At 38.7% G+C, this 16163-nt stretch overlaps 1 protein-coding gene across 1 annotated transcript in view; it reads left to right on the top strand.

Moving 5' to 3' along the window:
* Window positions 1-2460: 2460 nt before the first annotated feature.
* Window positions 2461-16163, top strand: part of LOC121377757 (protein scribble homolog) — a 130043-nt gene continuing 116340 nt past the window's right edge. The window contains exons 1-2 of the mRNA XM_041505844.1: window positions 2461-2792; window positions 2879-2996. Of these exons, the coding sequence (XP_041361778.1) occupies window positions 2631-2792; window positions 2879-2996 (280 nt within the window). The 5' untranslated portion in view covers window positions 2461-2630. The remainder of the gene's footprint in view (window positions 2793-2878; window positions 2997-16163) is intronic.

The following is a 16163-nucleotide window of genomic DNA, read 5'->3' as shown; positions in this document are numbered from 1 at the left end:
ATATATGGTTAAGGACCACACAGACATTGTAGGAGGAAACCCGCTGTCGCCACTTCACGGGCTACTCTTTTCGATTAGCAGCAAGAGATCTTTTATATGCACCATCCCACAGACAGGGTAGTACATACCACGGCCTTTGATATACCAGTCGTGGTGCACTGGCTGGAACGAGAAATAGCGCAATGGGGCCACAGACGGGGATCGATCTCACACCGACCGCGCATCGAGCGAGCGCTTTACACTGGGCTACGTCCCGCCCCTATTATAAACGTAAGAAGACTGAGATAAGCATAACTAAGACAATTGTTTTTTTTTTTTTTTTTTTGTTTGTTTGTTTGTTTGTTTTAGTACGACTGCACCTGTAATTATGAACAAATGTTTGATATAATAGGTAGCCCAGTGGTAAAGCGCTCGCTTGATACGCGGTTGGTTTGGGATCGATCCTTGTCGGTGGGCCCATTGAGCTATTTCTCTTTCTATCCAGTGCACCACGACTGGTTTATCAAAGGTCGTGGCATGTGCTATCATGTCTGTGGGATGGTGCATCCCTTGTTACAGATGAAAAATGTAGCGGGTTTCCTCTAAGACTATATGTCAAAATTACCAAATGTCTGACATCCAATAGTCAATGACTAATAAATCAATGTGATCTAGTGGTGTCGTTAAACAAAACAAAAACTCTCGATATATTAGGGTCCGAAACCTAATAATGCAATGTTACAAATCAAGGTCCTGAGACTGAACGTAACTCAAAATAAGACAAAAATTATTTTATTCAGTATTTTATAGCGATAATTTATTCATAACAAAATATGTAGTTGATATCTACACCATAACTGGTTGTCAACACCGTAAACATCTTTTGGGGGTGATTTTTAATGAAGAATTCGTATGCGACTGAATGGCGGTATTCAGAAATTACATATTCAGGCCTTCCAAGAATACAAAGAAAGAAAGCAAGAAATGTTTTATTTAACGACGCATTGAACACATTTTATTTACGGTTATATGGCGTCAGACATATGGTTAAGGACCACACAGATATTGAGAGAGGAAACCACTTCATGGCCTACTCTTTTCGATTAGCAGCAAGGGATCCTTTATATGCACCATTCCACAGACAGGATAGTACATACCACGACCTTTGATACACCAGTTGTGGAGCACTGGCTGGAACGAGAAATAGCCCGAGAAATAGACCGACTGCGCATCAAGCGGACGCTTTACCACTGGGCTACGTCTCGCCCCTAGAGAGTAGGTTGAACGACGCGCGAACGAACTTATTGTTCTCGCAATTTTAAGAAGCCTGCATATTAATACACTATAAGAACTGAATGAACTCCTGGAGTTTGGGTTATCGGAATTACTTTAGGAGACAAAAGAAAACACAACAAAACTGTAATACTCATTTGGTGACATAAGAGGAATGTACAAGTTTAAAAAATTAAGGGGGCGTTACGTAGTTCAGTGGTAAAACACAGGCCTGATACGCGGTCGGTCTAGGATCGATCCTCGTCGGTGGGCCCATTGGGCTATTTCTTGTACCAGCCAGTGCACGACGACTGGTATACCAAAGACCATGATATGTGCTATCATGTCTGTGGGATGATGCAGATAAAAGATCCCTTACTATTAATGAAAAAATTTAGCGGGTTTCCTCTCTTTGACTGTGTCCATATGACCATATGTTTGACATCCAATAGCCGATGATTAATAAATCAATATGCTCTAGTGGTGTCGTTAAACAAAACAAACTTAAACTTTCAATTAATTTTTAAAAAGTCATCTATCAAGATGACAATATGACATTAAATATATGACAATACCTATAAAGTACATAATATATACATACATACATATATACACGAAAGCTTTTCAGGAGAAACACATTTTCTTTATAATATTGATAAATTGAAACCATTTTCTTAAAATCATTTTAGCACAATTTTCTTACAATTATTTTATTATTACTATTATTGTTATTATTACATTTTTATTTTTTAGTGATTCCGCATGCGAACTGATGTGTGTGTGGGGGGGGGGGGGGGGGGGGTTCAATTACCAATGACCCCATCCCATGGGAAAAGGAACAATAAACAAACACACGTAGTGGTACACTGGAGAAAGTCACACTTCGGGGCCAAATATAGCTTGGGAAATATCAGGGGACGAATTTGCATGGGGCAAACAGTATTGAACACTCTGAAATGGTTCAAACTGTTATTTAGAATAATATGATAATGTAATAAAATGAAATGTCTCGTAAAACACGATCTTTATTTAAATTGCTTTATTTAAAATCACGCTGTAATATACTTTTTAATGACTTTCAATGTTTTCAACAAAAATCACTATTTACCGCAACATTCCTGTCTAATAATAAACAAGTGGCCACCTAGCGAAAGAAATTCGCGTACCTGCTCGTGGTGGTTTCTGGGATATTCTATGACGTCACATGGAGTAAACCCAAGTGTTCGAATTTTACAAATGCCGGATCATTGAGTGTATGTGTGTCAAAACATTGTCATCTATGTGTCCCAGAACCCATCGCAGTGCTTCTTGGATTACCAGGGAATAGTGTGGTCGATTTACATGTCTATCTGGAGGCAGAACGCTAATAAAAATCGAACATGCTAAAGTGCATCCCCCTGTTTCGCGCGTGCAATAGGCAGGTGGAATACATCGATCGTCGGCATTGGGGGCTGACCACGGTACCAGACGATGTCCTGCGTTACGTCAGAAGCCTCGAGGAATTACTCCTCGACTCTAACCAAATTAAAGATCTTCCCAGAGTAAGTCCTACTCGTAGTTTTGTCGTAATATTGCACCGATCGCGAACGAATCGTCCGCAGACTTTAAGCCTGTTGTTTATTTTCAGGCTTTCTTCCGCCTCATTCAGCTGCGAAAACTGAGCCTGAGCGACAATGAAATCGGCCGACTCATGCCAGACATCGGTAATTTTATCAACCTTATGGAGCTGGACATCAGTAAAAATGGTAGGTGGATTTCGGTGCGGTTTTTATATGTTTATTTACAATTTTATTCACCTGAAGGGCAGAGGAAAAATAGTAGCAGCCATATTGGATGTGTTGTGGAAGCTGAACGCCCATTGGTTGGGAGTGTTCCAGGTCCAAGGGTGCAACTTGTGTGACATAACACTCTTATCCCCTTTGGACATTACATGGACTGGATTTTTTAATAACATTTTAAAATTATATTCAAATATTACTGTCTGGTTGTTGGGGGGTTTCTTTGGAAAGAGTTAAACCTGTTTTTATTTGTAACTGAATCTGTGTAAAAAGTTTTTTAGCAAGGAATTAGTTTTCTGGTATAGGCCTACATGGGCATGATTCATGTCCAACCCTAGCCCTTGTGCTCAACCATTTGAGATCTGACATTTGGACAGTTACATGATATTTCACAAGTTGTCTATAATGAAAAAGCATTTTTTGGAAAGAGTTCCTTATTTCCCCCACTATTGGGGTATTGAATTAGCTGGATTACGAAATATAAACATGTTGGTTTTATAGAACAAGTTGTTTTAAAAGATATTGTATATAATTATCGCTAACCCTAACCTTAAACTATTCATATTTACAAAATAAATTTAAATGCACATTGGACAACTTTTTTTCACTAGCCGTCAGGCATGGCAACAGTAGTTATTTACTAGCCACAGGAGTGGGGCTACCATAATCTAGAAGCCCTGCATAGCCTGTGATGTCCATTTGTGCACCTATAAAAGTTGTCAGCCTTTGTGGTTGGGATGGAAAAACATCTTCAATCTATTGATGGTATGTCAAGCTTGTCAATGTGCATTCATGTAGAACTGTTTCTGCTGTAATTTTAACATAGTGCTCAGTGTTCTCGTGGGTGAAAATCAGGCACCACAGCATTCTTTTTTGCCATTGGCGACTTCTGATTTTCGGGGCAAAAGAGCAAGTAAGGAATAAAACAACGGCATATATATTATAATGTGTCAAAAGGTTTTTTTTAAAGGACTGAAATAGTATTACATTTAGTCAGAGCTTTAGATTGTATCAAAGTCGATAAACCGAAAATAATAACGCCCATATTAAGTACAGACATGTTGACATCAAAATATTTTACATCTAAACCACTGAAATGTTCAGTTTAATTGCGTTAAAATAACTTGAAATGCATTTCTCAAGGCGCAAAGCAGTGCTTTATATTTACTCACCAACTGGCTAGTGAATAAAAAAAAAACACTAGCCAACTCGATATTGTTACTCGCCAGGCATATTCAGCGCCCTCAATAGTTTAAGAAGTAGCAGGCTACGACAGTGATGATAGCAGGGGGCAAAGCGGGGGGTCTGGGGCCCTCCCCAAGAAACATTTGAAAAATCAAACCTCTGAGATGCATTCTCATGGCCTCTGTTAGCGCAAATCAGTCACCATCCATTAAATGCAGCACCTTGTTTGGATCCCTTTTGTAGGAGACTTTATTAAAGAAGAGAAAGCACTTTTTTTTTTACCATTAACGAAAAGTAGGCGGCAGCAAAAGCTGTTTCAGGCGGCGATTTGCCGCCGGAGACCGGGTACTTTTGAGGGCTCTGCATATTAAGTGCATGTATTAGTATGGATAATATGTATCTAATAATCTATATACATGTAATTCTTATTACCAGTACTTTTGTTCTACTTTCCTTTGTAAACCATTTTTAATTGGTTTATGCGATACCGACAAGTGCACTGATGGCTACATTTACCGAAACTAGGACATATTTTATTTATTTATTTTTGTTGACGGCAGTGTTCTCCAACCCCAGTAAGCGGCTTGTACACCCACCAAGCTGAGAATTTGCACCGCCTAGCTGAAGATTTTCGCAGACAGGTCCGCCAATCTGATAAAAAATGCCGCCAAGTCGAAAATCAATCCACTTTGACGAAAAGAACTTCCGTCAGTTCTATTCACCTATCGCTATATTTAGCCTGTACTTGGACTTGGGAGTATATAATAATAATATTCTAATTCAACACATTTGTAAGAATGAATCTGACTGGATCCCTGCTAAAAATTTCAGGTGGTAAAATCACTGATATACCGGTCGCAAATTTTGGCAGAAATACGTCATAGGTTAAGCGAGGAACAGGGTTGTTTTGTAATGACGTCATAAAGACAATTTCTGTAGCGTTCATATTACGTACAGAATACTGAGAAGTTAGAATTCGCTCCTCGCCAACCGCTCTAAGAACAACGATGAACGCCCATCAAAATGTCCACGTGTCAAACAAAATTAAAACCGGGCCTCCCCAATATCCAGCAGTGATAAAACGGGAGTCGTTAATACAAGCGGCACAATCTCAGCGGTGCAACGTAGATTGCCTCTCAACAGCTTGGCTCCTCTAATCCAATCGGCGAGCGGTAATTTTTGACAGACAGCCGCCCGTCACTTCATCATTGGCAATTTGCATATTATTTTTAGTAAATCTTAGTCCTTGCGAGTAATTGACATGGGTCCAGGCAAATTTCATGCAGGGGAATTGTCTATTGCTGGCTGTTGGCATGTTGAAAACCATAAATCGAGAATAATATTTTATGCAATGAAAGACGGCAAAATACTATCCCCAGATGCCAGGAAATCGCATCTATATGAGCTTTTATTTTCAAAATTTTCCGGGTGAGATTAGCCCACTGGCCGCACACATTTAGGCCTATGATCATCTAGGCAACTACTACTTCAGCTTGACCGGTGCCGGTGCGGCAGATCATGAGATAGATTATGGTTAACTTTATTTAAATCAACTATTAAATGCCAGAAAAGAAGCACCTTTTGTGACTTAAGATTTACAAAATCTACAAATTTACAAAATCTCGAGCTCACCCCCACCCCACCCTACCCCTCGTGGACTTCATCCACTCGTTTGTAAGGCCCAAGGCCTCACATGTCCGCCAACCTGGTCGCATAAAAGTTGGAGAACACTGGACGGTATGCTATCGTTACCAACAATACAGTAAAAGAAAAACTAATTCTTGAATGCTTTTTATTTATTTAACATATTCCCGCCATGTAACATTTAGCTTAACGTTAGGTGCAAATAAACTGGTTACAAAGCGATTGGTCTACTGCTTTGTGAGCTCATTTATAATCGGAAAACCCTGATGTGTCTCACGGCTTTCTGATTGTGGTTAATAAAGTATTCGGCACACCTCAATCATCAAATTGACCGAAGAGCTCCGAGAGTGATATCGGAATACTTCGACCAGCATCATCTATGTGTCATGGTTCGCAAACAGCGCGAAATGCGGAAGTGTACGTTTACAGTTTCGGTCGTCAATACATGTGTCATCTGACTGATACAGTAAACTAAAATGTGCTACAGTGACAGCTTGATTCCGACAAAATAATCTACTCGCCAAAAGGCGAGTGTTTTGCAAATTTAAATAACCATAATAAAATTTCACTTGCATAGGTGAGTGTTTCACTCGTAGTATTGTGCCCTGAATATTGACAGCTCTACAGTATGACAAATATTTTGAAAAGTCATTAGCCACAGGGCTAGTGGGTTTGTGAAAACCACTAGCCCACCAAGATAAAGCACTAGCCCAAATTCCTCCACAATTATAACTGGATTTTTATATAATTTTTGTAACATTACACATTTTCGAGTATACTATAACAGTAAAATAAATCAAACACTTAAATCATGTTGTTCCTTTCAGTTTTTTATCGTGTGGTACGTTTGGTCTTTTGTCAAGTGTGATCCATCGTCATTGTCCCGTTCTCGCTTTTTCCCTCCCCTCGAGGAAAAATAATTGAGCAAACTCATGGTTGGTATCTAAAACCACTATCAAAATAATTAAATTTAAATGAGTGTACGACAGTGTGACACACAGTAGTAGATAGTTGAGTGTATTTGGTAGTGCGTTATACATTTAGGGCCTACTATTTATGTCGCCAGGAATGGTGATGCAGAGTATGACAAATATTTTCAAAAGTCACTAGCCACAGGGCTAATGGGTTTGTGAAAACCACTAGCCCACCAAAATAAAGCACTAGCCCAAATTCCTCCACAATTATAACTGGATTTTTATATAATTTTTGTAACATTACACATTTACGAGTATAACAGTAAAATAAATCAAACACTTAAATCATGTTTTTCCTTTCAAGTTTTTATCGTGTGGGTACGTTTGGTCTTTTGTCAAGTGTGATCCATCGTCATTGTCCCGTTTTCGCTTTTGCCTTCCCCCGGGGAAAAATAATTTAACAAACTCATGGTTGCTATCTAAACCCACTATCAAACTAATTAAATTTAAATGAGTGTATGACAGTGTGACACACGGTAATAGATGGTTCAGTGTAGTTATATATTTAGGTGATGCCAATTGCTCAAATACAGGGCATTATGCCGTGTTAGATCGATATCAAAAGAATATAACGGCGACATCTAATCTGTTGTTAATTGATGAACAAAAAAGGTATTATCTTGTATCGACAGCAGTGACGTATTATCCAAACCACTACACGTAATAGGCCAAGCCGAGTCATTGCATATGCGGTTACCATTAAAGTAAATTGTTTTCCTGATTGCCGATAACCACATGTCAGCGAAGTGTTAAATTAGAAAACAATAGATAAATAAAATAAACACTGAAATTCAAAGCATGGCTAGGGTTTACTTGATTGAGATTAACATGTCGTCGCGATTTGTGATTTCCAAGTTCTTAGCCTAAAAGATATGTGCGAGATTAACTACCACGTGACGTGTCTAACCAATCAAAAGACGCATGTCATTAGACTTATTTCCTGTGCCAGAAACTTGAAAGGGAAAGGTAAACAATGCATGATGTAACTGTGACGATGTAGAGATAGCATGTTACTGCAGTTTGCAGATCTAGCTCAAGTGGATTATTATTATATACTGATTGCGTTGTTGATATTATTCGATGACAAACGTCACAATCAAATTTATTAAACGAAATTTCCACTGAGACAAAAAGCAGAAAAGGAAAACCCGAAGATCGAGCGATAACGAGAGGAGGGGGGAACCACTAGCACTGTGGGCTAGTGGTTTTGCATTTCTCACTAGCCCGAACTTAAAAACCACTAGCCACGGGCGTCGGGCTAGCGGATTTGTCGAACTCTGGGTGATGCCAATTGCTCAAATACAGGGCATTATCCCGTGTCAGACCGATATCAAAAGACTATTAACGGTGACATCTAATCCGTTGTTAATTGATGAACAAAAAAGGTATCATCTGGTATCGGCAGCTGTGGCGCATTATCCAAACCGCTACATGGTCACACAGAATAGGCCAAGCCAAGTCATTGCATGTGCGGTTACCATTAAAGTAAATTGTTTCCTGATTGCTGATAACCACATGTAAGCGAAGTGTTAAATTAGAAAACAATAGGTAAATAAAACAAACACTGAAATTCAAAGCTTGACTGGGGTTTACTTGATTGAGATTATCCTGTCGTCACGATTGGTGATTTACAAGTTCTTAGCCTAAAACATATGTGCGAGATTAACTACCATGTGATGTGTCCAACCAATCAAAACACGCATGTCATTAGACTTATTTTCTGTGTCAGAAACTTGAAAGGGAAAAGTAAACAATGCATACTGTAACTGTGACAATGTAGAGATGGCATGTTACTGCAGTTTGCAGACCTAGTTCAATTGGATTATTATTATATACTGCTTGCGTTGTTGATATTATTCGATGACAAACGTCCCAATCAAATTTTATTAAATGAAATTTCAGCCGAGAGAAAAAGAAAACACGATTGAGCAATAGGGGAGTTGTGGGGGGAGGGGGGGGGAACCACTATACCGCAGGGCTAGTGGTTTTGCATTTCTCACTAGCCCGAACTTAAAAACCACTAGCCACGGGTGTCGGGCTAGCAGATTTGTCAAACTGTCTGTCCAAATTAGTGAGATCTAAAGCAATGTTAGTGTACCTTTGCAAAGTTTTCTAATTTGCAGAGCAAATTTCATTAAAGTGTTTATGAAAACTGAAACCGACACCGAATCTCTACTCGTTTTGTGCAAACCAAAACCAAAGTCAAATTTCATAACTGCACATCATTAATGATTGATTAAAATTGCAGCTGTGGCCGAACTATCAGACAACAGGCAGTGGACGTAAAAGTAGTGATGTTTCAACAATCGATTATATTAAAAAATTAATTTGTTTGGCTCTTAGATGACAGCAATTGCTGTCATGCCCCCTGCATTTGCCATGAACCCTCTCAATTTCACCCCTAACAACGACAGTGTACAGGGCTTCTAGAATTTTTATAAAATCCACTGGCCATGAGACAAGTGATTTAAAAAATGTACTAACCACAATTAAAACTTCACTAGCCCTACTTTACTTTAAGTTAATATAATTTTACTAAATAATAGTAATAACCTTAAAAACACTAACATTGGGGGCTTGGGTTGGGTGCAGGGCATTTCTATTTACAAAATAGACTTATAAATCAGATTGTTCTTGTTTTGAATGTTTTTGGAAAACTACCTTTATTTATGTAACCCCTGCAATTAAGAAAACGCCCTGATGGTATGGCATTGGTGGGGAAATAAATCTAATTTAGTCCACAGCAAAAAAAAAGTGCCGTGGAGATTGAAAAACTTCACAGCATTGCTAATTGCTGTGGGCAATTGCAAGGGTTGTTTATGTTGTCCTTGAACTATGAAATAGAAATGTTTTATTTAACGATGCACTCAACACATTTTATTTACGGTTATATGGCATCAGACATATGGTTAAGGACCACACATATTTTGAGAAGAAACCCGCTGTCGCCACTACATGGGCTACTCTTTCCGATTAGCAGCAAGGGATCTTTTATTTGCGCTTCCCACAGGCAGGATAGCACAAACCATGGCCTTTGTTGAACCAGTTATGGATCACTGGTCGGTGCAAGTGGTTTACACCTACCCATTGAGCCTTGCGGAGCACTCACTCAGGGTTTGGAGTCGGTATCTCGATTTAAAATCCCATGCCTCGACTGGGATCCGAACCCAGTACCTACCAGCCTGTAGACTGATGGCCTAACCACGATGCCACCGAGGCCGGTTTGTGAAATAGAGAATACTACATGAGTGGCCATTAGATACCATTTATCTTACGAGTTAACATATTTAATGAGTGAAAGTGAGTTGGATACGTTTATAAACAACACGTTGTATGGTATCTGATGAACACATACATGTAGTATTATATTTCTTACATATCCTGAAACACACACACACACACCAGTTTTATTACTTATAAAATAAATTTAAATGCCTTTCAAATTTCCAACAAAAACCTGTACATGTATAGCCCTAGCACATATAGTTAATTTTTGTGCGTCACAAACAAGTCAAGTTCAGGTTAACTTGTACCTAAGTCTTTAGAATAATGGCGTCATTCAAATTCAAAATTAGCTATATTATTACATTGCTTCGCCACATTAAAATAAGAACTGGTCTACTGACCCCTGTCAAATTTCTATGACAAACAGACAACGTTGTTTACAGGTTGGTATTTTCTTCTTTTTCATAATTCTGGACAAAATATTAGTTTTAAAGATGAAAGAAAAAAAGAAAAAGTACCTTTTGTCAAATATATATAACAATATTACTGTTGGATATGTTTTATTTGTTGCATATGAATCCAAAACAAGGGTCCGAAAAGTCACTGTCGTCGACCTTACATGTTTTGCATGAAATTATGGAAAAGATCGCTATTCAAAACTGGTTTTCCAGGATTTTGAGATACATGTTGACTGTGTCATTTCGAAGAATCAATGTAATTTGTACAAATAATTTTTACGAGCCATGCAGGCTTGTATGCTAGCCAAGCTAGTGAGTTCTACATGATTTTTACGAGCCTCTGGCTCCCAGACTCCTCAAAATCGCACAGTTTCTAGTCAATTAAAAATTGATTAGCAACTACTGTTTCATGTTTTAAAATTGTGTAGCAATGTCTGAAGCTTGTGTAGCAAATCATGACACTATGCTGAACATAAAGTTCCCTGCATGGTATGTACAATCCTGTTTGTGGGATAGTGCATATAAAATATCCCTTGCTGCTAATCGGAAAGAGTAGCCCATGGCATGACAGCAGCGGGTTTCCTCTCATTATCTTTGTGCTCCATAACCATATGTCTGTTGCCATAGTGCTATAAACCACAACCCCTGTAGTTACCCATGGCAACTGGCAATGCTGTGGAGGTTTAAATCCCAACGACACTTTTTGGCCTTGGACTACATTCATGGGCGGGACGTAGCCCAGTGGTAAAGCACTCGCTTGATGCACAGTCAGTTTGGGATTAATCCCTGTCACTGCGCCTATTGGGCTATTTTTCGTTCCAGCCAGTGCACCACGACTGGAATATCAAAGGCCGTGGTATGTCCTATCCTGTCTGGAATGGTGCATATAAAAAATCCCTTATTACTAATGAAAAAATGTAGCAGGTTTCCTCTATGAATGTAAAAATTTTTTTATCATATGTTTGACATCCAATAGCCAATGATTATAAAATCAGTGCTCTAGTTGTGTTGTTAAACAACAACAAACTTTGGGCTATATTCAGGGTTTTTTCCCCAGTTGCATGGTTTTTTTTTTGCTGTGGACATTTTCTTGCTTGCTGAGGTTGACCCATAATTATAACATGTTTAGTGTGTCTTTAAATAAACATTCCTTCCTTCCTACCTTGTTATTTTTATGCTTATTCATGTAATTATACACATCGCTGCTTTCAGTGGAATGTTGCCTCCTATTTTTCTCAAACAGCCTCCTACTTCCAATGATAATGAATACCCTGTTATACACACATTGATAATTGTATGTTCATTGGGTGCACCTGTTCTTGCAAATGTGCATTTACCTGTACATAACCTGAACATGCAGGTATTGAGGTCGAGTTCTAATTAGAAATCTGTGTTTTCACATGTGCTAGTGCTTTTTTTTCCATTACAGTAATTTGATTTACAGACATCACTGTGAAAAACAACTGAGTGGTGTGATTACTTGCTCATCTAACTTAGATAGTGGGGAGCCATTTACATTGTATGATAAATTAAGCATTTATATTTAATCCTTTTGTGGTAATATTTATTTATTTTGATTCACAAGCTAGCCTTCATGTATGGGGGAGCCCAGTGGTAAAGCGCATGGTTGATCTATTTCTATTTCTATCCAGTGCACCACGACTGGTATATCAAATGCCATGGTATGTGCTGTCCTGTCTGTGGGATGGTGCATATGAAAGATCCCTAGCTACTAATGGGGGAAAAAATGTAGCGGGTTTCCTCTCTATGACTGTCAAAATTACCATATGTTTGACATCCAATAGCTGATGATGAATAAATCAATGTGCTCTAGTGGTGTCATTAAACAAAACAAACTTCTTCATATATGGGGAAATAAAAAGTACTGTCCTTGACCTTTGTGGGATTTAGCCCTGTGGTAAAACATTCACCTGATGCACGATCTGTCTAGGATCGATCCTTGTCATTTGGCTACTTCTTGTTCCAAGCAGTGCACCACGACTGGTATAGCAGAGGCCGTGGTATGTGCTATCCTGTCTGGGATGGTGCATATAAACAATCACTTGTTACTAATGGGAAAATTTAGCAGGTTTCCTCACTATATGCCAAATCAATTTGCTCTAGTGGTGTCATTAAACAAAACAAAAGCTTTAACTTTGTTTCTTGAACTAGTCTCAGAAAAGTAATGGGAGAACACGAGTGATACACGTACATTTGTAGCTCCCCATAAACGGTCAGGTCTGGATGGGGTATACGTTCTATAAAGATTATTTAACTTTGTCCGTGAACTAGTCTCAGAAAAGTAATGGGAGAACATGAGTGATACACGTAGCTCCCCATAAACGATCAGGTCTGGATGTGGTATACATTCTATAAAGATTATTTTGTTTAACGACACCACTAGAGCACATTGATTAATAATCAGCTATTGGATGTTGTGATGGAACATGCTCTTATTTTTTTCGCCTGTGGCGATGTTAATGGTTTTAGAGGGCTGTGTGCAGCTTGGTTACGTAATACCCCCGCGCGACGGTGGTCGAGCTGTTCCCAATATGCACTTAGACTAGGTGGGCACTGTAGTTACGTAATACCTCCGCGAGTTCTGTTTTACGACCTTGTATTCCTAGCAGAATGGCGACAGCTAGTCTGACCATCTAAGAAAAAGTGCCGTCTTAGTCGCTGTGGAAATATCACATGATAGGGGGAGTACCGCGATGTGCCCCCAGGCGATATTCGGTTTTTAATAAATAGCTAGGATTTTAGATATATCGAGGAGAAACATATTGGAAGGCTTCCGGGGAACGTGTCCGTTTGGACTGGTAAATATATATTTCTGCTCTGTTGTATAACCTTGATGTGATTGATGTGACTTTAAATATTTTAATACTGTATTATACCAATATTATTTAGACAGTGTTTCCAGTAATCTGATGAAGTAAATTGTAGGCTTCACTGTTCTAAAATTATTAAAGCTTAGCCAGTCATCCTAGAGGACCTAGGTAAACTGTAGGTTATTGTCTTTATTGTGATAGGTACCAGTATTAATTCTGTATTACAAGGTTACCGAATTAAAAATTAACCAGTTAGGAATAGAGTTGTAATTCCTTTATTAATTAAGTTCCCCTGGAAGCGTTTCTCAATTGTCACACGTGTGTGTGTTGTATCACGGTGAAGTGATTAGAATATTGTGTAAACTAGACACCTAGTGATTAACTAATTAGGTGATTAGTTCCGGGTTGTTATTATTATTGTTGTTGTAAGTAATTAACTGCTGCAGATATATTTGTCAGCGTATGGTTAATACAGATTCCAAAGTGTATCGTGTTTTGTTGTGTTTTCTAGTGAACTAAACGTGCTATAACATATACTTTATATAAGATCTTATTTCTGATATACCTAGAGCCGAGCCACTCAGGTATTGGACTGCCCGATACAAAGAGATCTAATAGATATACAGTTAGGAGAGATATTTGGATAATCGTGTTTTATTCAGTTACGGGTATTATAGGATCCCCGTGACAGATGTCAAACATTTGGTAATTCTGACACGTAGTCATCAGAGGAAACCCACTAGATTTTTCCACTAGCAGTGAGGGATCGTTGATATTTGCACTATCCCACAGACAGGATAGCACATACCATGGCTTTTGACCAGTTGTGTTGCACTGGTTTGAACAAGAAAAAACCTAATCTGTTAAATGGATCCACCAAGGTGGTTCGATCCTGCGGCGCAAGCACCACAGCCGAGAGTTCAACCGACTGAGCTAACTCCCGCTGTCCTTGGAACACATTAAAATTCTGAAGCGTGAATGTTACATATATATGTAGCAAAAATACACGGGTAGCTCTGGGTGGGAAGGAAATTTCACCAAATTATCTCTTAAACAAAAAGAAATTTACAGAAACGCAGTTAGTTTTCTAGATAGCATAATATCAATAACTGATTTGTTTATTTTTAAATTGTCACTTGTTTTAAAAATTGTTAGTTGGCAGATTTAGCGAGTGTCGGAGTTACATGTAGCCCTTGTTATGAAAATGTTTTTTATTTCTTGTTTTTATCTCCAATATGGTTTCCTTTCGTAAAATTCATCAAAACCGGACCCCCCCGTATGCCGGAAATACCTCAAAATCAGATGTTTTTCACAGCCCCCTTTAAAATATAAGTACAGTACAGTTCCTTTCTAAATTGTCTCGTAGAAACCAGATATTTTACTTTGTCTTGTAGAAACCAGATATTTTACTTTGTCTCGTAGAAACCAGATATTTTACTTTGTCTCGTAGAAACCAGATATTTTACTTTGTCTCGTAGAAGAGCTTCACTGTATGTTGAAGGAATAATCCATGTGTCTCAGATTAAAGTGTGTCTGATTAGTTGTTAATGCTAGATTCCATGTAATGTGAGTCATGCTGATTACATACAGTGTGTAATTTATTGCTCGGAAGTTGAAATATTATCTCAAGGATTAGGGCCCTTTTGGCCCTCGGGAAGTGCTTAATCTCCAAAAAGGTGGTTGCCATTGGTGACCTGGTGAACAGAATTTATTTCAACAACTGTTGTTTTCTGTGGTTGCCATTGGTAACCAGTGACCAGTTATTTCAACAACTGTTATTTTTTGTGGTTGCCATTGGTAACCAGATGACCAGTTATTTCAGCAACTGTTATTTAAGTGTTTGATTTATTTTACTGTTATACTCGTAAATGTGTAATGTTACAAAAATTATATAATGTCCGTTTGGTCCTTATAATTATATGTCCGACGCCATATAACCGTAAATAAGATGTGTTGAGTGCGTCGTTAAATAAAACACTTCCTTCCATCCCAGACTCAAGATTCATAATAAATGTCTGCATACCTGTATTATATACAAATATAATGTCAGGGTACACACGTGTAGTGCTTTTTCACTTGTACTAACCTGTATGCACTTAACACTGGCTTGGAGCCAGTACTAAGATTTGATCCCAGCGTCTGCATGTACATCAGCCTTAAAAAACACACCACATGGTGCTCAACCACCATGTAGGGATGGGACGTAGCCCCGTGGTAAAGCATCCGTCAGATGCTCGGTCGGTGTGGGATCAATCCCCATCGGTGGGCCCATTTGGCTATTTCTCGTATCAAAGGCTGTGGTATGTGCTATCCTATCTGTGGGATGGTACATATAAAAGATCCCTTGCTACTAATGAAAGAATGTAACGGGTTTCCTAACTAAGACTGTTCATCAAAATTACCAAACATTTGACATCCAATAGCCGATGATTAATTAATCAATGTGCTCTAGAGGTGTTGGAGCCAAAAAAAAGATTTGATCTCAGTGCCTACACATACACCAGCCTTAAAAAAAAACCCTGTGGTGCTCAACCACTGTATCACCAAGACCAGTGTCCGTGACAACCGATTCTCTCTTTAATCATCGAGGACTGCACTTCATCGTGTATGTACACCGGTGTGTGATGCAGTATATAATAATTCTGCCTGGTTCTCTTCTGCACAGTAATTTCCATCAGTATCTGGAGAGCACCCTGGAGCCATCCAGATCTTTTGCTATCTCATCATCTCCGCTCCTCCGGCTTGCAGGTTCCAGTCAATATATAATCATCTTCAAATTACATACACCATTCCTATACGGCTGGGAAAATTATTAAG

Source organism: Gigantopelta aegis, chromosome 7 (assembly GCF_016097555.1).
Source record: "Gigantopelta aegis isolate Gae_Host chromosome 7, Gae_host_genome, whole genome shotgun sequence".
NCBI lineage: Eukaryota > Metazoa > Mollusca > Gastropoda > Neomphalida > Peltospiridae > Gigantopelta > Gigantopelta aegis.
The sequence above is the reverse complement of the archived record's forward strand: the minus strand, read 5'-3'. Positions and strand labels throughout refer to the sequence as shown.